Here is a 23,343-nt window from a genome sequence, read left to right on the forward strand (position 1 = left end):
TGAATTTTTCGAAGGTGAATTTTTTCGATGGGTAAATTTTTCTAGGGTGGACTTTTCGATGCGTGAATTTTTCGAAAGTGGATTTTATCGATGGGTGAATTTTTCAAGGGTGAATTTTTCGATAGGTGAATTTTTCGATGGGTGAACTTTCCAAGATTGAATTTTTCGAAGGTGGATTTTTTCGATGGGTAAATTTTTCAAGGGTGGACTTTTCGATGGGTGAATTTTTCGAAGGTGGATTTTTTCGATGGGTGAATTTTTCAAAGGTGGATTTTTCGATGGGTGAATTTTTCCAGGGTGAACTTTCCAAGGTTGAATTTTTCGAAGGTGGATTTTTCAAAGGTGGATTTTATCGATGGGTGAATTTTTCAAGGGTGGATTTTTCGATAGGTGAATTTTTCGATGGGTGAACTTTCCAAGATTGAATTTTTCGAAGGTGGATTCTTTCAAGGGTGAATTTTTCGATGGGTGAATTTTCCAAGATTGAATTTTTCGATGGGTGAATTTTTCGAGGGTGAATTTTTCGAGAATGAAATTATTAAACCTTCCAAGGGTGAATTTTGATAGCTTCAGTAGAGCCAACTTTGCAATATATAACATTATTAAAATTTTATTTCAACACTGAATGGAAAAATTATTATCCGCCCCTACAAGGGTGAATTTTTGGTAATTCTAGAATCCTTGATAACTTCCAATATATTATCAAAATTTCTTCCTTCAAATTTTTTTTAACAAACTACTACACACCCCAGTTTAAGATATTCAAGTCGTTTGCATTTTCAAACAACCCTTATCTAAAATTCAACATCTAAAAACACCTAAACAGTCAAGAACAAATTTCTAACAATTCAAAGACTCAAAATAATATAAAATAAAATAGCTAACATAAAGTTAAATAAATGAATCAAAATGTCAAATATAGTTTTGCTCCCTTTACCTAAAATGTAGAAACTGAAAATCAAAATGGCGAACAGAGAAGTTCGATTGATTTGTTTCGAAAAATCGCATTGAATTTACCACGCAGCGACGAAGCCGGGCAACATGACGAGACCCGCCAAAGAATAGACTAAACAAACAAACAATAACAACAATAATAATAAAATGTCTGCTCTCGCGGGCGATCGCGAGCGGTTCTCGAATCCGCGGGCGATCGGCGCCGTTCACGACTTATGACACTGCGTTCAGTCACGCTTCGATTCGCGTGTAGCCTTTGCGGATAATCACGAAACGTGCTCGAAATTTGTTTGTTATCCTTCAAAATTTCGATTAACATTTTGCAAAAACCTATTGCGATTCAATTCAACTCTTCATTATGTTATTTTGCAAATACACCATGCCATATGTTCTCAAATATTGTACATTTTACTGTGATTAAAATTGCAATGCTCTTATCTTAATTACAATTTTGTCATATATACAATAATTCTTTTTAGAATATTTTGTATATTGTTGCAAATTTGTAATTTTATACAGTATTCACAAAAATATATTTGCAACATAAAATTGTTTATTGCTGAATATTTAAGGATTCATTTTTTGGTGAGGCTGAAAAAATCGTATAATAAAAAGTATCAAAAATAAAGAATGCAAAAAATTGACTGTTAAAAACGAATGTAAAAAATTTGACTGATAAAAGAAGATGGTAAGAGAAAAATGTAAAATGATTCTCAAATGTAAAAAAATGTAAAAAATGTATCCGTATAATAATATATTATTATTAGTAACTTGAAGCTAATTGAATTAATTTTATGATATAATAATTTCATTATTAACAGCTGCATTTTAACTCAAAATAAAATTGTGACGTCATCAGGTTTCATCAAGAAGACTGACCTAAAATGTTCATAAACACTGAACAATTTAAGCTTCACAATAAATTTTGATAAATTAAAATCAATTTTAATTCAATCAATTTTAATTAATTATATTTTTATCCTCTTTATTATGCGACAGTTTAGGTTAGGATAAAATTTGAAGATGCATTATATACATTTTGCAAAATGTTCATCGACGAAGTATAAGAAAAAAACACTCATAAAATATCTGAACAACGTTTCGAGTCCGCTCCAAGAAACAAAAAGAACAAAGAAGAAGAAGAAAATAAAAACGTGAAAACGACAGTCGGAAAGCTGTAGCTTTCTCTTTCATTGGTTGTATTTTGGCACGGGGATAAGTAACCAGCGCGTCTCTTTGAATCTGAGCTTCTTTGCGATATAAAAAAAAGTCCTTAAAGATCAAAAATTTCCGTCGACGGCAAAGAGAGCGCCTGTCGCGATCGAACCGCGTAATCTAAGCACTGAATCAACGTCCATAAATAAATAGAGGAAAGCGTTGCTCACAACGTGAATTTCGTGTACTTTCTTTAAAATAAAAATTTCTTTCTCCACTTATTTTGGTCCCATCGAACGTTTGTCAATGTCGAGAAAAAAATTTCCTTTTACTTCGAGACGCTTTCCTGTCAATAAATAATCGGGTTTTATTTAACGAGATAGACGATTAAAGCTCTCCCTGATTCGTTCGTCTCGATACCGGCAATCGTTTCGAGAATATTTGAATCGATTGCGTCGATGGAGGGACTCGTTTCCTCTTTTATTAATCGATCTCTGAACATGTGGAGATTACCGTCCAGCGGTCTCGTCCACGATCAATCCGTCGACTGGATCGTTTCCTTTTATTTCGGTTTAATCGCACGATCTTCGATGCCTAGAGAGAGTCGAAGTTCGATTCTCGATCGCTGGTCTGCAACAATCGAACAATAAATTCTATTAATTTAACAGTGGAGACATGGGTATTCTCAGGACCTAGGGATTTTCGGGATATGGGGATTTTTCAGGGTCTAGGGATTTTCAGGATATGGAGATTTTCGGGAGATAGGGATTTTTTGAGATCTAGAGATTTTAAGAAGATAGGGATTTTTTAAAATCTAAGGATTTTAGAGAGATAGGGATTTTTTGATATATAGGGAATTTAGGGGTCAAGGAATTTTCGGATTCTAGGGATTTTTTATCTCTAGGGAGTTTCGGGATCTTGGGAATATTGAGATATAGGGAATTTCGGGATCTGTGGATTTTCGGAATCTGGGGGTTTTGGAAATTTTGGGATCTAGTGATGTTCGAAATTTATGGATTTTTGGGATTTAGGGAATTTTAGAATCCAAGGAATTTTGGGATCCAGGAATTTTCGATGTCTAGGGATTTTCGGGATATGGAAATTTTCAGGGTCGAGGGATTATTCAGATCTGCGGATTCTTGAAATCTAGTTTTTTTAGAATCTAGGGATTCTTGATAGTTTGGGGCTTTTGGAATCTAGGCATTCCTGGATTCTAGGGATTCTTGGATTCTAGGGATTCTTGGATTCTAGGGATTCTTGGATTCTAGGGATTCTTGGATTCTAGGGATTCTTGGATTCTAGGGATTCTTGGATTCTAGGGATTCTTGGATTCTAGGGATTCTTGGATTCTAGGGATTCTTGGATTCTAGGGATTCTTGGATTCTAGGGATTCTTGGATTCTAGGGATTCTTGGATTCTAGGGATTCTTGGATTCTAGGGATTCTTGGATTCTAGGGATTCTTGGATTCTAGGGATTCTTGGATTCTAGGGATTCTTGGATTCTAGGGATTCTTGGATTCTAGGGATTCTTGGATTCTAGGGATTCTTGGATTCTAGGGATTCTTGGATTCTAGGGATTCTTGGATTCTAGGGATTCTTGGATTCTAGGGATTCTTGGATTCTAGGGATTCTTGGATTCTAGGTATTCTTGGATTCTAGGGATTCTAGGGATTCTTGGATTCTAGGGATTCTTGGATTCTAGGGATTCTTAGGGTCTGAGTACTCTCGAAATTGAAGAATTCTTGGGATATAAGGATTCTTGAAATCTAGGGATTTAAGAATTCTTGAAATCTAGGGATCTAGGAATTCTTGAAATCTAGGGATCTAGGAATTCTTGGAATCTGGGGACCTAGGGATTCTTGGAATCGTGGAATTGAGAGATAGAAACCAGGGATCTAGGGATTTTTGGAGTTCAGGGATTTAGGGAATACTTAGAATCTACTGTTCCAAAATTGAACCCCCACCCTCCATACACTAATACCAACAATCCCACTAAAAACTTCAAAACTAAAATAACTAGTCTCCAATTGAAACACTTCCAAACACTAAACCCTCCTCAAGAACAAAAGAAACCAAAAAAAGGAACGGAAGTAAGCTTGAATTTCAATAGTAACATACCCTGTCCGGGCTATAAAGAGGCGGATGCTGGGCCGGAAGTCGAAGCGTGCTGCCCAGATCCCTCTCGGCCATCGTGTGCCCTTCGCTGGCACTGTCTCTGGTGTCTCTGTTGTCTCTAGAATCCTTCACACTGTTTCTTCTGGCATCCGCGACCTTGGTAGGAGGTTGAATGGTAGTTTCCCCGCAAGACCTGGCCAGCGTGGAGCCAGCCTCGCCTAAGTCGAGCCTCAGCAACTTCGTCGGTGCTTGGATGGTCGTCTCTCCGCAGGATCGAGCCAACGTCGAGCACAGATCACCTTGAAGATCAGCGGTTCTCAACACTTTCGTTGCTGTTTCCACTGTGGTCTCTCCGCAGGATCTGGCTAATGTCGAGTCGGCGTCCATTGTTCGCGTCACGGTGGCTGACACCTTAAGAACAACAGAAATTCACTTTGAATGAAGCTCACGTATGAAGGTTTAATATGCTGAAGAGTGTTATTTGGGTTACTAATTGAGATTGTGATGTATGTCACATTTTTAGACTCTGACAAATTTACTAGCTCTTCAAGAACTCTTTAAAAATTAACAAACTGATTGACTGTGCGAACTGTGTATTTTATTTTACTGATATAATTTAACTGTAACTGCACTTTAGAGACTTGTGTGGAAGCTTGAAGAGATTTATGTCTTCCATTTTTTTTCAGAAATTTAGTTTGTAGATTTGTAAAGAGCATTCACTAGAAGAGTTTGTTAGAACCTGAAGAACTTGTTAGACACTAAAGAGCCTATCGGTATTATTGTCAGACCCTGAAGAGTCTGTCACTTCATTACAACCTTTGAACATAAAGAACTTATCAATTTGTGCTTCCCAAAAATCTATTATTTTGATATTTTTTGAAGAACCTATTAAACCTTGAAGAACCTCAAAATTTGCCAGAGCCAATTTGTCAAACCGTGCTTCGCGTAATTAAACACCAGATTCGTTGATTGACAAAGGTTTTTAATGAAGCAAACAGAAATTACCTGGAAACCAGCGCTAACGAGAGCTCCAGTTGGCGCAGCTGGTGCCCTGATCACCTGCACTTCAGCTTCCTTGCAATCCTTTTGGCTGGAGACGCTTTGCTTCCGGTTTCCGGTGTTGTGCGTGCCGCTGTCGAGGTAATTGAGCAGCTTATGCTCTTCTGTGGAGAAGGTGCTCATGCCGGACTTGTAGTTCTGAGGTGATTGTGGGGCTGATCGATATTTGGCACGTGGGATCATCACTGTTAAGGAACGGTCTCGTTGTTCGTCGCTTACTGGCACTGCTGATGGTAATCAAGGTTATTATTATTTAATTGTAGTATATTCAATGTATTTATACTTTGAATATAATGTAAGAGCGTATAAATAATTTGAGAAGAAAGTTAGGATGATAAGTGTAACATATATCCTATAGTGTAACATACATCATATATTCATTAACAGAATTGTTGTATAACATTCAACGATACTTTGAATATAATGTAAAGATGTATAAATAATTTGAGGATAAAGTTAAGGTGATAAGTGCATGGTATATTCATTAAAAGACAGAAGAAGAACGAAGAAAGAAAAAAGAGAAAAATGAAAAAAATTGAAGGAAGAAAAAAACATGAAAGAAGAAAATTGAAAGAAGAAAAAAGACTGATTAAAAAACCCTTAAAAGAACAGTCCAAAAAAAAGAAGAAATGAACAAGAATGAAAGAAAATAGAAGAAAGCCAAAGAAGAAGAAAAACTGAAAACAAGAGAAGAAATAAAAAACCCAAAGAACAAACCTGAAGCAGGAACCATAGTAGCCTTCCTCGGCGGATGTCTCGGTTTACCACTGATCTTGCGAGCAGGTCTCTTTGATGGCGGCAAGGGTGCAATCATCTGCGGAGGCGGGGGTAGAACATGGGGCACATGGTGAGGGATCGCCAGATCCGTAACGCTGCCCTCGCTACTGGTGTCTCCTCCAGTTCCAGGAATCATCGCCCTTCGGTCGCCTGTTCTTCGTCTTCGGTTTGGCTGACGGAAACACGCCATGCCCACACAAACTGCCAGCAGGCCCAGCAGTATTGCACCGGTCGTAACCAGCGCTATCAGTAACACTGAAAAGAGATTTAGGAATTTTATATGGCGTCTTGAGTACATAGTTACTTGTCTACATATGTCAGTACATACATACGGTCACTTGTGTCCATATTGTACATATAGTACATACATATAGTCACTTGTGTCCATATTGTACATATAGTACATACATACAGTCACTTGTGTCCATATTGTACATATAGTACATACATACAGCTACTTGTCCACATATAGAACATACATACAATACATACGTACAGTTACTTGTCTACATACATACAATACATACATACAGTTACTTGTCTACACACGTACAGTACATACATACAGTCACTTGTCTACATATATGCAGTACATACATACAGTCACTTGTGTCTATATACATATAGTACATACACACAGTTACTTGTCCACATACAGCATATACATATAGTACATACATGCAGTCACTTGTCTACATACATACAGTACATACATACAGTACATACATACAGTACATACATACAGTACATACATACAGTACATACATACAGTTACTTCTCCACATACAGTACATACATACAGACACTTGTCTACACACATACAGTTACTAATATCTTATAATCAATATTCTAGGCTGTAAGTTTACCAATCACTTTGTATGTGTACCTTTGAGGTTAACTTGACAACGTTGACCACTGTGCCAAGGGAAGCACTCGCACACTTCTTGACCATTCGTGTTGGTGACACAGTGTCCTTTGTTGTTGCAGCTGGGACATCCCAAAGGAGCTTGAGAGCAAACTCTTCCTGGGTACATAGGATTCTCTGATAGATCGGCCCATCCCTCTTTGCAGGAGCACTGGTACGAGCCACGGAGATTGAAGCAGGCTGCGTTTGCAGAGCAATCGTGGTATGGTCCACCCTCTTCTGTTGAGCATTCGTCAAAGTCGACTGCATCGATCTGAAATATGTATTGAGTTTGTAATGGATAAGTAAGTTTTCTAGAATTGCTATTATAGAGGTAATTGGGTGATAAGTATGTCTTTCAAGTTGATAATGCGACCCATAACTTTGGTAATTGTACTTTGATACAATTTATGATACAGAGTCACACAGATTAATTGAAATGAGTTCCAGTTTGACTTCATTAAGTTTATTCAATTTAATTATCTGTTTCTATAGTTTGATTACTTATTGATGATTTAAGTTGCTCAATAATGGGAAGTTGTTACTCACCACATCAAGGTTCTTCGATGCATACACCTCCGTGCCTCCCAAACTGTAATTGCTGCTGATCAAATACTTCCGAAGGACCTCCTTCAACCTGGTCTCATTAGCATTATCACTGAGCTGAACATGGAATTGCACTTTCGTAGGGTCCGGAGTCAAACCAGCTATATTCAATCCCCTATAAATATCCCTCAAGTCGCTCTGCATCAGAGTTCGATCGAGAGCGTCTTTGATTGGCCCTAATAGTCTTCTATAGGCAGTGGAGTCGTTGACGCTGGCTTCGTAATTAATCGGCTCGTGACCAATGCGATCGAGACCGACTCGTAATGTATAGGTATATGTAGCTGCAGAGGAATGAAAGATTAATTAGGAATGAAGGAATGAAGATTAATTTTTGAGAAATCAATACTGTATACTCTGAGAAACTAGTGTTCTTACGTTTGCAAGGTCGATCAGGGAACATCCTCGCGAAACCTGGTCGACAAATACATCTCATTTCGGTTCCAACTTCTATGCACATCTCGGCCCTGGAGGCTCTGCATTCGGGTGCGCATTGGTTGGATATGGGCTGCAGGGACACCACAGGTGCACCGAGAACACCTCCTGCTAGAACTCTGTGCACCTCGTTTCCGACGGGGTCTTGTTCGTCTCTTGATATGTCGTCACCGTATTCTGCTTCCACCTGTGAGGAAATTTATAATAAATTTTGATGAGAACGGTTATTCAGATCCATAAGATTGGGATTTAGGTAAGGCAGTTATTTGGATACACATCGTTTCGGATTCAGGTAAATAAGTTACTTGGATCCAAGTCATTAGTATTTAGATAAAATATTCACATTCACATCATTCAGATTCCAGGTCAGTTAAGTACCCAAATCCACATCATCAGGATTGAGGTAAATTAATTAAATGAATCCACATCGTGAGGATTTAGTTAAGGTAATCATTCAAATCCACATCTTCAGTATTCACATAAGTCAACCATTTAAATCCACATCATCAGATTCACATAAGTCAACCATTTAAATCCACATCATCAGATTCACATAAGTCAACCATTTAAATCCACATCATCAGATTCACATAAGTCAACCATTCAAATCCACATCTTCAGATTCACATAACTCAATCATTCAAATCCACATCACCCAGCTCTAACCCTAACCCACAATATCAAACTACAACTGATTCTTAATCTCACCTCTTCAGCTCCAGGCGCAGGAGGCTTCTGATCACTCATCACCACAAAGATAGAATCATTATCAACCACATTCTCGTACGACGAAGGTATCCTGGTAACAACGGACTGCAGAATGGTCGACGTGACCGTAGAAATCAAGCTTGTTGGACGTAACAGTGTTTCCGTTACGGTCTCCACAGTAGTAGATGTCATTGTATGCGTGAGAAGAAGGGTTCGTGTGGTCGGTGGTGAACCTAGGACCGATGTTTCCGTTCTAGTCACTGTAGATGTCTGGAATCGGGTAACCTAAGTGTAAGAAGTCGCACTGAGCAAGAGAAGTATGTACACAGAAACTATAAAGAAAGATGCGTGCGGATGTGAGAATAGGTTGAGATTAGATAACAGGTGACAAGTGGTTGGACAAGTTAGAGTGGTTGGACAAGTGGAATAGGACCGCAGGAAAGTAGAATACATAACTTCGTGCGTGATTAGATAATTAGAAGACCGAATCAAATAAATGAAATGAGACCTTGATTATGTGACCATAACTAGTCAGATAAGTGAAAGTTCACAGTGCAATGAGATGACAGGATGGTTTCGTTAAATGCAAGATGGTAGAACACAAAGTAAGTAAAGTAGAACCAGATATAGTCAAAGAAGTAGTTAGACAAGTGGTATTAAATTCATGGTGGGCAGACAAATGATAGACAATAGGTAGTCAGACAAGTAGAATAAAGAAAGAGGAAAGGAAAGAAGTAGTATGAAATACCACTGACCACATAAGTATCATAGGTATCGTGTGATCAGACAGATTGTTCCAGTTGTAAAGAGTCAGACAAGTGAAAACAGATTTTAGGTAGTCAGACAAGTAGTGATAGATGTGGTCAGACAAATGTTAGTAGATTGTAGGTGGTAAGACAAGTAGTGAAAGACATGATAAGACAAGTGGTAGTAGATTGCAGATGGTCAGACAAGTAGTGACAGACGTGGTCAGACAAATGTTAGTAGATTGCAGGTGGTCAGACAAGTAGTGATAGACGTGGTCAGACAAGTGGTAGTAGATTGTAGGTGGTAAGACAAGTAAAAGTAGATTGTAGGTAGTAAGACAAATGGGAGTAGATTGTAGGTGGTCAGACAAGTAATAGTACTAGTATATAAGTGGTCAGACAAGTGGTAGTAGATTGAAGCTGGTCAAATAAATTAAAAATAGGAAAGCAATCAGTATACAGCTTAGGTGATCAAACACTATACTATATCTAGGTGATCAGACAATAAGTACAAACTACATATGATCAGACAAGTGAAATAAGACCATCAGTAAAAATGAACCAGTATTATTGAACCACCAGTACTCAGATAAGTAAAATACCAACCTGAAGATAGATACATAATCTAAAGTAGAACACGATCAGATAAGTAATATGAAACTATACGTGATTAAGCAAGTAGTGGAACTAAACCCTGATTATAAATGTGAGTCTACCACCTGCCTAATAAAAAAAGTACACTCAGTACTCAAACCATACCTCTTTCGGTTTCGTGCGCATAGTGGTAGAGGCATTAGCAGCTTTACGCACAGTGCTACTGACACTGCTCTTCGTCATCTTGATTATCGATCCATTCGTCCTCTCACTGTTCCCCAACAATGTTCCAGTTACTTTCACGATCGAACTGTCAGTTCTAACCACCACAGTGGGTGAGTTCTTCACACTAGTCTCGTTTAACTTCTTCCGTTCCGTTGTGGATGCTACAACCAGTTTCGTTTTCTCGTCCTTCGTCATCGTAGGACGAGGCTCCTTCTTCTGAGAGGTGACTACATGAGTCAGACTTTCCGTGGGTTCCACCTTGGTCGACGGTAAAATATTATCGTAACTAGACTCCAGGAAGACTGGATGCTCCGGACGTTTCACTGGATTTCTAGGAATCTCAAAGGTCTGCGACCTAGTTGGTTCAACCTCTCGACTCGTCGATGAAGATCTGCTAGGTTGAATGTGATTCACCTGCAGTGGCCTCAACTTCGTTGGGATCACCATGTTCGAGGACAGCATGGCAGTTGGTTGTACCGATATTCTGCAAGATTTGACGTGACAAGAGAGTCGTTCGGTAACTTAGAATAAAAGATCAGTACCTGGACACTGGCCTGGTGTCAAAGGGTCTCACGGTGTAGATGCTGACGTGCTCCGTCATCCTAGTCTCAACCGGTCTGAGGATCTCTGGCACATCCACGACGACTGGTAAATCGACTGTGCCGTGTATGATCGGAATCTTCGATTCCATGTCCTGGACCACTGGGATGTGCGAAGTTGCCACTGCTGTTGCAATCTGAATGGATCCAGAAACTGCAACTGCGGGTCTGACTGTGGCAATTTCGAGGGGTCTGGTGGTCTGTGTTGCTGGAGGAGGTGGTACCATGTCCTGCAACATACAAAAACCATAATAAATAAATAAGATTTGCCTGGGTCATCCTAGTTTGTTCAGAACTCGAGTTAGCTCAAATCAAAGTTAGCAAAACTACCTATGAAACAATTGCAACATGTCCAACCAATTTAAACAATATCTGAACAGTCTTCAAATAAGTTTCAAAGCTAATTCACCTGAGACAGTAGTTCCACGATGAAGGGTCTAGCAACAGACGGTCTGGGACTAGGTGGAACCATGCTAACACTAGGTAGAGGCGCCACAGTTGACTCCTTCAGAGGAATATACTTAGGCGGAGGCTTCAAACCAGACTCGTTCGCGACTCCAAACGAGAACCTATCCTCCGTAGGTCTGCTAGTTGTGGTAATATCAACAGGAGGTGGTGACAAACCGACGACATCTCGCGAAGGTATGGGTGGTGGTTTCAAACCCTCTTCCTCGTTCTTCGACGGATTCGAGCCAATAGGCCTCAGGGGTGGTGGCATCATATCTCTGGATGGCACACTCATTCCCTCCATGCTGCTCAACATGTCGGTAGACGTTTCAGCAGGACGAATCCTAATGTTAGAGTCTCCTTGATTCGCATCTGACAACGCGAAGTTAGTCTGATAGGACGTTTCGAGAGACTCATCGTTCTTCGTGTCAGTGTCACTCTTCGTGATCAGCATGCTGGGTGGTCTTTCAGTCTGGGTCTTACTGTCCACTTCCTCACCCATCGCCTCCACGGGCATGGAGAACCTTATGTTAGGTCTTTCAGGTTTGCCAGAAGAGATGGTAATCGGTCCGGGTACCTGAGGCTTGGGTTTGGTGATGATGTGAGGGTACTCAGGATGGATCCTTGTTCCCTGTCCATAGTCCGGTTGGGTCACCGTAGGTCGACTGTTCTCTGGAATCCCCATGTCCGACTGGGGGAACTGCTCTTCAGGATAGGGAGTCGTACTGTTCCTCAACTGAGTTTTCGTCTCATTCCTGTTACTCTGAGTCTCCGAAACCTTCACACCACTGTCCCAGTTCAGATCCACGAATCCACCCAACTGCAGGTGGCTCTGGTTCACCTTGCTACCCTGAGTGTCGTTCTTGGAGGACTCCAGACCTGGCTTGTCTTCAATCCTCTGATCTGGCCTAGCTTCCTGAGGAACCTTCGGCCTAGGGTACGAAACGGGTCTAGTTTCCGGTTTACTCGGTCTGGGATAAAGTCTGCCAGGCTTGTCGGAGTCAGGCATGAACTGAGGGATGATGGCTGGTGGCTTCAGATCTATGGTGTCATCCCGTTCATGGGGCTGTGGAGTAGATGTATGTTCACCTTGCTGGTTCTTGTGACCCGGTGGCTTCTGGGTACCGTAATACGTCGAGGGTACACCCTGCACTATCTCGTAGTCAGGTTTTCCCTCCTTCAACTTGTAACCGTAAGTCATTGCGTCCTCATGGCCACTGTAGACCCCAAATGGCTTTCCTTGCACTATCGGCATCTCCTGAAGCTTGGTATTGTAATAATTCGGTCCGTATGGTACTTGGGTTGACGTAGGAACATTTTTGTGGGTAAAAGGCGCTCCTTGATTCAACCACACAGGTTTCTGGTTTTGATGATCCACCTGTTTCGATCCTGTATATGTGTTCTTAGTTGAATTACTTTGACTAACTGCCTCCTCGTTTGGTTTCTCCTTTTGAACCTCCTTCGCTGGATTGTGGTATTTCACCTGCTCCGAGGCTTCACCTTCGGAATCCAAGGTCTTTTCAGTCTGACTGCCACTCTGCCACTCTGGCTGTCCTTGATTGGGCGCCTGATCAAAGGTCTGATGCTGACTGTTCACTGGCTTTGTGGGTTCTGGTTTTGTCTTGGGTTTGGAGGGATTGTGGTACTCTATCGCTCCTGTTGGTAGATGCTCTTCCGTTTGAGGTCTCACTGGAACCACGTTAGGTCGTTTGTTCTCAGGGTAGAAGTGCAGTGGTCTGTCTTGGACGTCTACGTGCTGAAAAGACAAACATCTTTGTATTTCACCAGATTGCCTTTCAGAGGTAGCAGAGGTAGCTTATAAGAAGATAGCCTAAATGACAGTTAGAGTAAGGTGGACCAACATAACCAAAGATAATTATTTACACCACCTACATGGCTCTTGAAGAACCTTTTACTCACCTGAGGACGAGATCCAAACGAAGGTTGCCTCTCAGTCACCTCCTTCACATCCGGCTTCGACGTCGTCATCCTAGGTGGTTCATGATGAATCTGCGGGTTCGTCGGTGGTCTATGAGGCAGCACAAATGTATTCTGGTTCTTCACCGGAGGTCTCTGCAACCCGCTATACACAGGCTTCCTCACGTTAGGCCTTTCAACATATACAGGTCTATCCAAAGGACGACCAGTAGTAGTCCTCAGAGGAGGACGCGGTCTCATTCTATTATTCACCAAAATCCTCGGCGGTTTCTTGTCCTTCCAATTGGTATTCAAAAGTATTTCATTCCCGGAGTCCGGCTTCGCCAACAGAATATATCGATGAGCATTATCCGACGAACCGGACATTTCCGTCCTCCTCGGTGGAGTATTTGGGTCTGCAGGCTTCGGTAGCTTCGGATATTGACCTCTCGGTGGTAAATGATTGTTGGACAGAACGTGAGACGGGTGTGGTACACCCTGTGGACGAATGTTCACCGTTTCCGGCCTGTGGTGCACCAGGATCTCCGTGTGCACGTGTCCTTGACCACTTAGGGTACCTGAACCGTCGTGTTTGATCAGGTGCACGTCCGATGGCTTTTTCTCGGGTCTTCCTGGAGCTTCTAACTTGTCCTGCGGTCTGTCGTACTCGAAACGACCTGGTGACAGTGGGATCACTGGACGGTTGTGCGAAGGGTGCTTGTCGAGCTGGGGCTTGAAGTTCAGAGGTGGCGATGGGGGAACCATGTAGTCTGCTGGGTCCTTTCCGTTGGAATACTGTGGCAGGTCCTCCACCTAAGTCATATCAATTTATTTAATTTCTGTACTATTGCTATATTATTCTAATTATGTCGGTACTATTTTAAGTTCGACTATTCAAATTTCTATAAATTAACATCGCAATTACCCTTTGAATTCCAACGAAACCCAATCCAACTTCCGACTCAGGATACGGAGAAGGATCGTCGAAGTATTGTCCACTGATATGTGGTTCACTCGTGTCACCGAATATCAAAGCTTGAGTCCCACCCTGAGGAATCACCACATTGGCCACCTGGCTGGGTTGAATGTTGACCAGCAATGGTTGTCCAGTTGATCTGTCGATCACGTGTGGTACCTGATGAACTATTGGCTCCGCGGGTTTGGGTTTGGGTTCGGAACTTTGAATGACGATGGAGGTGTCGGGAAGCAGAGGATCCCTCTGGGCCCACGGTGGTCGTTTCTGGTCCTCGGAGAGAAGTGTGGGCCATGGTTTCTCCAGTGGTGGCTTCACCGAGTCGATCTTCTGAAAAAGTCATAGATCTTTCGTTCATTTGTTCTTAAATTTGATGATTTTCTACATCAATAGGAACTATAGCATCTTCAGATGAATCAGACTTGCTCCTAACTTAACCTAACCGTACCTGATCAAATTGAGGATGCGGTGGAGACAGTTTCAGAGGATCCTTAGCGCTCCAAGGTCTCCTCGGCTTCTCCGGACTCCACTCCGGCTCGTTCAGCTTCAAGTTCGGATTAGCGTACTGCTCAACGTTAGGTCTATCCGGAGGTTTCAACAAAGGATCATTTTCCATAACATCCTGTTTCGAACCCATCCTCTTAGGCGGCGACTGAATAGTATGCAACTTCTGAGGCTGTTTAGGTATCAAACCCTGATTCGTGTCAATAGGCATCGACACAGGTATCTTCAAATGCTCCTCGTATACTTGATGAGCTGGATATATCTGTATCTGAGGTCCCTTGTGACCCTGAAGAGTTTGTTGCGGCTTAGAATCGTCTCGATCGTTCTCCAGAACTTCCAGAACCGGGTGTACCGGTATATTTGGTACTGGCAATGGCGGTGGCTTCATACCGATGTGCTCTTCGTCCTCTAAGAACGTCTGGGGTGGTCTCGGCGCCATCTTTCCGGGTTTGCCGATGATCACGTCGCTGTTTGCTGTAATCACTTCTCCTGGAGATATTGGAATACCGTCTGCTAGGCTGGAGGCCACTTTATGACGAGTCTCGATGTAATTGTGGTTTAGGTTCGCCAGATGAGTACCTTGAAGACGAACACATCGTTAAGTAAATTCTATATTTCGGTTGATTTTTGTTGAAATTATCTTTCAGCTGTTTTTTTAGATAAAAAATTATCTTCCAGATGATTTTCTAGATAAGATATTATCTTTCAGATGATTTTCTAGATAAAATATTATCTTCCAGATGATTTTCCAGATAAAAAATTATTTTTCACCTGATTTTTCAGATAAAAAATTATTTTCCAGACGATTTTTCAGATAAAAAATATCTTTCAGCTAATTTTTCAAATAAAAAATTATCTTCCAAATGATTTTCCAGATAAAAAATGATCTTTCAGCTGATTATCCAGATAAAAAAATATCTTTCTGCTGATTTTTGAGATAAAAAATTATCTTCCCGTTGTTTTTTCAGATAAAAAATTATTTCTATATCATATGTCTGACCACAAAAGTCATGTTTCCTTATGATGGTCAACATGTTAATAGCTGGGGGTGTAGTTAGTTACACAATAGTGCGATATCGAATCGTTACGTAGATGTTAGTGAAAACGAAGTATAGTTTACAGGAAAATGTTAAGTGAAACTAGCAGGTATTTCCTTACCAATATTCTGACTTTCAGCAGCCTCTATATCGCCATCGGCGAACTCGGCCACAGGAATGTAAATCGGCGACCTCTGAGTCGTTACTTCCTGAACTTCCGCTTGCGGTATAGTGTCGTTTCTCCGGGTTGCCGACGTCTTTCCTTGAAGCAAACCCGCCATCGCGGTGATAACCGGCCCCAGGGCGGACAAACTATTGATTCCTAAAGATCCGAGACTGAGGAGGTTGCTCACTTGGAGATCGCTGTTATTCTCATTAGCTGGTTTCTTGTTTTGGATGGTCTCTCCGGAGGATGTCACATTTTGCTCCTAAAATGAAGATCAGAGATTCTAATCATTGAACACACACTTGTCTAGATGCAGTACATAGAGTATTCACGAACTGATTGTTATTTAAGTAATAAAATTTTAGTTTTTCATATAGTAAGACTGAAGTTATGATCGATTACCTGACTGATCTGTTCAGAGGGCTTCAAGTTCGATTCACTGACAACAGAGGACGCTTCGGTGGTCACCAAACTTGCTGAGACCGCTTCATCGTTTTGGGTTTCGATTGAAGAGGTTGCTTCCAGGAAACTGCTGGTTGTGGTAGGATCTATTTGATCCTCTTCATCGAAGAAAATGATGGTCGATCCTGTAACGACGTTTTTCACTGGATCAGAGTGGTGTGCGGTGGTCAGCAAAGCATTCATGTAGCCAGCGTCCAACAAGCTTGGTGCTATCGATTCGGTGACTACGTTTTCTACGATGTGGGACCTGGAGGAGACCGTTGTCGAGGTTTCTCCATCTGGTCCAGCCTGTAATGTTTCACATATTACAATTTTGCAATGTTTAATTTGCATTAAAATAATTACCTGAAGTAGCGTGGTGAAGTAAGTGAACGTCGTCAAATAGGTTTTCGTGGCAAAAATTTGGATCGGTTCCGGAGTAGGGTTGACCAGGGTAGTCTTCGTGGTCGTCTTCTTGACAGGCACTTTCTCCAGCACCAAATCGGTCGATGTCGCAACGTTCGTTCGAACTACGGTGCTGCCTTTCTCTAGGAAGGTGTTATAGTATGTATAGGTGATATAATAAGTCTTCATCACGTCGGTCATGCTCTCCTCTGTGCTGTCCAGAGCTGTTAACGTGGTGGTCACGCTGGTTGGTCGGGGTGGTGGTGCAGATTCTGTGACTATCAGCTAAAAAGATTTATTTATTATTATTTAATACTAACTTATTTATTAATTTACTATTATTAATTAACTTAACTACTACAAAAATCTTTCAAGATTCCACAAAAAATTTAACAAATAACTACCTTCTCCACATCACTTCTTCCTGTATCATACTTTCATAACATTCCCACCATAAATTTCCCAACATGACCCCATACTTTCACCAGCACACATAACCTTTACTACCCATTCTCCAATAACCTCTACATCAAAAATCGTCTGAAATATTAACCTGAGTAACAGTGTCACTGGTAGTTTCGATTCTGGTTCGTCCATCCTCCATGAAAGTCTTCTCCAACATCCTGGTACTGAGATACGTGTTCGTTTCCGGTCGCGGTGCTTCGGATGGCTCGAGGATCATGTGAAGATAATGCTGAGGAGCGGTTACCGTGTTCGTTATCACCTTCGTGCTGCTCTCTAGAGCATCGTTTACGTTCGAGTGATCGGTGTTCAGAGTTAAGTAGGTGTAGGTCGTCTTGAACACCTCCGTCCGGAGAGTCGGCGACGCGTCTAGGGTTACTGCTGCGGTTTCTGAACCTGGTTTCCGGTGACGTTCTTCCGTCGCTGTGTTGGCTATCACCTTCAATTATTTCAAGTTTGAGGTAAAATTATGTGGAAACGATATTCAAGTATTATGAAATTTAAAAATTTTTGACACTATTTTATCTGTTTGGGGTTAGGTAAAATTAGGACAGGTTAACTTATTAGATTAGGTTAGGTTATGACTAGGTTATAATTAGGTTGTGATTAGATTAGGTTTTGCAAGATTTGTTACATTATAGTTTAGCTAGGTGTAACTTTCGGTTAGGTTCAGTTAGGATCAGTCAATTCAGGTTAGGTTAGATTAAGCTAGCTTATGTTGTCGTTTAGCTAGGTGCAGCTTAAGGTTAGGTTCAGTTAGGACCAGTCAATACAAGTTAGGTTAAATTAACCTAGCTTATGTTATGGTTTAGCTAGATGTAGCTTAAGGTTAGGTTCAATTAGGACCAATCAATTGAGGTTAGGTTAGATTAAGCTAGTTTATGTTATGGTTTAGCTAGATGTAGCTTAAGGTTAGGTTCAATTAGGACCAATCAATTGAGGTTAGGTTAGATTAAGCTAGCTTATGTTGTGGTTTAGCTAGGTGTAGCTTAAGGTTAGGTTCAGTTAGGACCAGTCAAAACAAGTTAGGTTAAATTAAGCTAGCTTATGTTATGGTTTAGCTAGATGTAGCTTAAGGTTAGGTTCAATTAGGACCAATTAATTGAGGTTAGGTTAGATTAAGTTAGCTTATGTTGTGGTTTAGTTAGGTGTAGCTTAAGGTTAGGTTCAATTAGGACCAATCAATTGAGGTTAGGTTAGATTAAGCTAGTTTATGTTATGGTTTAGCTAGATGCAGCTTAAGGTTAGGTTCAATTAGGACCAATCAATTGAGGTTAGGTTAGATTAAGCTAGAAGTAGATTGACGTTAGATTAAATCAAACTGAATCATCTCTGGTTAGGTTAGATTGAGGTGAATGATCTCAGGTTAGATCAGATTAAGGATCATTTTGAGTTAGATTAGATTAAGGATGATTTTAAGTTAGATTAGATTAAGGATCATTTTATGTTACATTATATTTAGGATCATTTTATGTTGCATTAGATTAAGAATCATTTCAAGTTAGTTCCATAAACGTGTCTAAACAGTCGACAGCAAAATATTATTACCTGTTGTTCCGTGGAAACGGTAGTTGTGCCGTCCTTGGTGATCGTAGTCAGATACGTGAACGTGGTGGTACACGTCTTGGTGACAAATTCATTGGGCTTATCTTGAGGAAGCATCATGACAACCGTGTCGGACAATGTCAGCGTAGGTTGAGGCATAGAATTCTCCCATCGTAATGCCGGCGTTGGACCAGCTACGATCACCTCGACTCCATTCGACATCACGCGAGTAGCTAAGTTGAACCTTCGGCCTTCTTCATCTTTCGCTTCGTATTCTCCTGTCGTGTTACAATTCCACAAGTGAAGCGATTACAACAGAGTCACGTTTTCGCGTCTGACAATGTACACGATTTACCTGAACAATCTAGAAACTGTACAGCTGTACGTATTATTCGGACGTCCGAACACTGATCACACTTTCAGAGTACAGAGGAGTATTCGACAGAAAAAAAATGTACAGAGCAGACGAAAAATACGAGAACGGAAAATTCAGTATGTACATGTTCTTCATTTACAGGTATATACACTTCTATTGTACAGGGAACAATTTCGACCGCCATAAGCCAATTTGAAGTGAGACAAGTATGTACAGTCTCGAGGGGAGAGAGAAGTTTCTATTAGTCTAAAGAATATATTTTACATGGATCGTCGTGTGGCCCGAAATATTTTATTGCCACTTTGATGGATTACTCTTTCATTTGATATTTCAGATTTCAAAATTTTATGAGATAAAATTTAACAAGACTGCTATACACAAGTTTGGCAACATAGTCCATATCACCACATCTGAAATTCACAATCCGTCACGTATCATGCTTATCATAGTTGTTGATCATTCAATCTAATCAGCTTCGGGCCACACGTCGATCGTCATAGAAAATGCTCGGAGCCGGCGTGGCTACTCACCAGCAACAGGAACTGGACTATACACAGACGACGCGGGTTTCGTTGTCTCCACGGTAGGAGTGACAGTCACCGTGACGGGCACCGTCAACGTAAGGGTCGTCACTCTGGGTCTGACGGTCGTCGAGGATGTCACTTTCGTCTCCAGTCCGTTCAGTTGCGTCACCACGTACGTGTACGTTCTCATGCGTGTCGACGTCACGATCGTCTCGGTATAGTAAACGCTCGTGCTGGGTTCAAGGTCGGGCGTGGAAATCGTTTCGTGCACGTCGGCGATCGGTTTCGAGGGTAAAATCTCGGGGAAGTCCGGCCTCGACAGGGACAGATATAGGTCGTCGGCTAAGCCAGCCTCGATGTCCTCGGGCGTCGGCGACGTGATGGATGTCGTCACCTTCGACTCGAGGCTGGGAGTGACTTCGAGGACCATGGAGGTCCTCTGCGTCTCTGGAGAGGTGTAATCGACCTCCAGGGGGATCACGCTGGGTATTTCGGTGTCCTCGAACGAGGCGGAGGATTCGTAGGACGTCGAGCGGGACGTCTCCAGAGGCAGAACGCTAGCGAATGTGGAGGAAGAGAGTGAAGAGGTTTCTATCGGTTGCACCGTTAACGCTCCTTCCTTCTCTTCTAACTCCGGAACTGGAGTATTCACACTGGAGATTTCAGTGTGTTCAGGGTGTTTCGAAGTCTTGATTTCAGTCTGTGTTTGAGGTTCGATCTTCTTCATGGAACGCTCTGAATCCTTCTGAGTTATCAAATCTCCTGAGGACGTGGTAACTCCAGATGTCTTCGAATCTTCAAGTTCCTTCGACGAACTTTCAGATTGAGTTACTGTAACTTTAGGTTCAATCTCAGGAGATTCTTTGCTATTAGACTCAGTCTGAGTTACACTAGACTCAACCTTCTTATTGGAGTCCTCAGGTTCTTCCAATGTACCTTCAGACTCAGTTGGTGCGTCTGTTTCTTTTTCCTGAGAAGCTTCAGTAGTTGAAGTGTCTTCTTCGGCTGAAATTGTTGTAATTTCAGGTTGAGTGTCTTCTTCGGTTGATTCTTCACTGTACGATTCAGTTTGAGCTTCAGTTTCTGAGTCTGGATAGTCAGTCCTGTGAGATTCTTCTTCTTCAACAGTTGTTGTTTCCTCGTCAGTGGATGTAGTTGTTTCAAATTGCTCTTCAGAAACGTCTGCGCTGGTTGTTTCCACTGACTCAACTGTTGTATGCTCTTTTTCTTCTTTTTCTTCCTGTTTTTCTTCTTTTTCTTCTTGTTCTTTTTCTTCTTTTTCTTCTTGTTTGTCTTCTTCTTTCTCTTCTTCTTTTTCTTCTTCTTCTTCATATTCAGGATACTTAGTGGTCGGAGCTTCTTCTTCAACCTTATCCTTCTCCGATGTAACCGACTCAATCGCCTTCATGGTCGTCTCTTCAGACTTATCTGTTTCAACACTCTCCGTCGTAGTTTTTCCTCTTTCAGCTTCTGTAACTTTATCTGAAATCTCTTCAGGCTTCGACGTTGTTGAAGGATCCTTTCCACTTTCAGTCGTATCCGAGTACTCTTCGTACTCATACTCATCATCAGACGGCGGGAAGAAGAAGTTATCAGTAATAATCACCGGTTCGTCCGTGGTTGTTTCTTCGACTACCTTCACCGTAGTGTCCTCCACCTTATCTTCAGTCTCCAACTCTTCGGGTTTGCTGTCGATAACGTTAGGCGGTTCCTTCAGCTCCGGAGTGACGGTGGAAGTGACATCTTGCTTCTCTTCCTCGTCGTCTTCCTCTTCGGTGTACTCTTCATCGTACTCGGAGGACGCGGTGAAGAAACCAGTGGTGATGATAGCGAAACTGGGCGTCGGTTGAACGGGTCTGACAGCGACCAGCTTCTTCCTGGTGATTCTAGCCTTCTTCTCGGTGGTCGTTGGCGTGACAGACTCGAGTTTTCTTCTTCTGGTTATGGTGACTTTATGACGTCCAATCTCTGGGCGGTAACTTTCAGGCTCCAAATCGCTCTGTATCGAGTTGGCCAAACCCAGAGTCCTAACTCGAGTCACCACGATTCTTCGTGGCGTGTGACTGGCTACCGTTAACGAAGAAGGCTCTTCGGTCCTGGGAGCCAGGGGTCTGCGTCTAACAACAGTCAGCTTGTGCTGTCGTCCGTTCTTTCTGACCACGGGTACGCGTATTCTGACTCGTTTTCTGGGCGTCTCTTCGGGGTAGTCGGCGCCAGGCTCGGTCAGAATCCTGGACGACCAACTATCGGTTCGCCCGTGCACGTAATCGGGGTTGCCTAGCTGGTAGTCGTGAGGATAGTCATCTGAAAAGACGACGTTCTCGCTGTGTCAGGGGTGAGATAATCCTCGCCGCGTGTGGATTAGATTCTACACACACGGTGGACGGGGCGGTCGTCGAGTGTGTTAAGCGTCCGGCGAAAGGGCGGGTAGGTGGGTTAAACAACATTGCCAGATCAGACATTCCATCAAACGTGGTTTCGTGCACTTAGTAGCGGTTACTCATCGCGCGGTGTGCATATACTGCGCCGTTGTCCGGACAAAAACAGAGAGAGGTACCATGCGTTGAGATTCATTGTTGTCGTGTGGGCGCGCGTGCGGCGGCGGATTCAAGGCTGTGTTAGTACGTGGACGTAGTAGAGGAGGATCCGTTCGGGTGGGGAGAACAGAGAAGAGAAAAAATGGGGGAGCGAACAGGACGTGTGACGGTGATCGAGAGACAAGACGTGGGTCTCGATCAACCGAAGCTGCGAGCTTTCCACGGTTCTCGGAGACGACGTGGTCCTCTGGAAGGACCGTCCCCGAACACTCGCTATATTACACGGACAGCAGTCGCTGTGAAACGCGGGGACGGACGCGTGACTACCGGCTTACTACGGAAAGGTCGTCAGCTTCGATCTAGGTGGGCTTTCATGAGTGGCGATGGACTTAATCGAATGATAACGGTTAGAGGGGCAGAGAGAATGATTTATGGGGGGAGGTTCTAACGTAACGCGGAAGGAGGGGTTAGGTACGGATGGACGTGGAAATGTGCCGTCCGACGTCACCCACTACGCTCTCGAGACTCTGTGTCGGCGCGTGTGCGTCCATCGAGTCCTCGCTACTCGCTAGAACAGGGATCTCCGATCCCGCGTGCAGCGAGGGCGGGATCGAAGCCCGGACCTCCGCGTGCGTATCCTCCCCGATATCCCTTCGTCTCCTGGAGGAGCTGACCGCGTCGCTCACTTTGACGGTGCTCAGAACGGTGCTGAACTCCCCTGGCCTACGACCGGACACGTACAGAGTCACCACGCTGGACTCCTCCTTGTGGCTGCTCGAGTGATCTTCCTTCTTCTCGTACTTGCCGCGGCTGTTGCGCGGCTTGGAGATCTTGGACGGTTTGGCGGATTTCTGGTACTCCTGCACGTCGTCGTCCTCTCCGGAGTACTCGTAGCTGTCCTGTTTGTAGTCCGAGTCGGCCGGCTGGTGCCTCCTCTCGACCTCACCTGGCAGAGTGTTGCTCTGGGTGAAGGGAGGCGCCGCGAACACGGGATCCAGAAGAGGATTCGAGTTCTTCGGAGACTGAGGTTGCTGGAGGAGCAACAGCAACGAGTTCAGGTTGGCCGCTGGCAGAGCAGCCGTCGGGGTCACCACCACCGTGTCCGTGATGAACTCTGTCGCGGTGACCACGTTGG

The 23,343-nt window shown here is 42.7% G+C and overlaps 1 protein-coding gene across 3 annotated transcripts in view; it reads right to left on the reverse strand.

Annotated features, from left to right (window-relative positions):
* Positions 1-425: 425 nt before the first annotated feature.
* LOC100879114 (uncharacterized) overlaps positions 426-23,343 on the reverse strand; it is a 105,593-nt gene continuing 82,675 nt past the window's right edge. Inside the window, exons 3-22 of one of the 3 annotated variants that reach the window (XM_076534020.1) lie at positions 19,678-21,975; positions 18,775-19,049; positions 17,318-17,665; positions 16,726-17,049; positions 16,321-16,668; positions 15,874-16,180; positions 14,660-15,294; positions 14,164-14,541; positions 13,242-14,051; positions 11,284-13,077; positions 10,818-11,104; positions 10,216-10,759; positions 8,711-8,980; positions 7,946-8,189; positions 7,514-7,851; positions 6,947-7,238; positions 6,001-6,315; positions 5,230-5,510; positions 4,228-4,635; positions 426-2,739 (exon numbers count right to left, since the gene is read on the reverse strand). In XM_076534020.1, the coding sequence (XP_076390135.1) occupies positions 2,704-2,739; positions 4,228-4,635; positions 5,230-5,510; positions 6,001-6,315; positions 6,947-7,238; positions 7,514-7,851; positions 7,946-8,189; positions 8,711-8,980; positions 10,216-10,759; positions 10,818-11,104; positions 11,284-13,077; positions 13,242-14,051; positions 14,164-14,541; positions 14,660-15,294; positions 15,874-16,180; positions 16,321-16,668; positions 16,726-17,049; positions 17,318-17,665; positions 18,775-19,049; positions 19,678-21,975 (10,532 nt within the window). In that variant the 3' untranslated portion in view covers positions 426-2,703. Of the gene's footprint in view, positions 2,740-4,227; positions 4,636-5,229; positions 5,511-6,000; positions 6,316-6,946; positions 7,239-7,513; positions 7,852-7,945; positions 8,190-8,710; positions 8,996-10,215; positions 10,760-10,817; positions 11,105-11,283; positions 13,078-13,241; positions 14,052-14,163; positions 14,542-14,659; positions 15,295-15,873; positions 16,181-16,320; positions 16,669-16,725; positions 17,050-17,317; positions 17,666-18,774; positions 19,050-19,677; positions 21,976-23,343 lie in introns of all 3 variants that reach the window. The other 2 variants (XM_076534019.1, XM_076534018.1) reach the window with 2 other exon arrangements.

This window comes from Megachile rotundata, chromosome 7 (genome assembly GCF_050947335.1).
Source record: "Megachile rotundata isolate GNS110a chromosome 7, iyMegRotu1, whole genome shotgun sequence".
Lineage (NCBI taxonomy): Eukaryota > Metazoa > Arthropoda > Insecta > Hymenoptera > Megachilidae > Megachile > Megachile rotundata.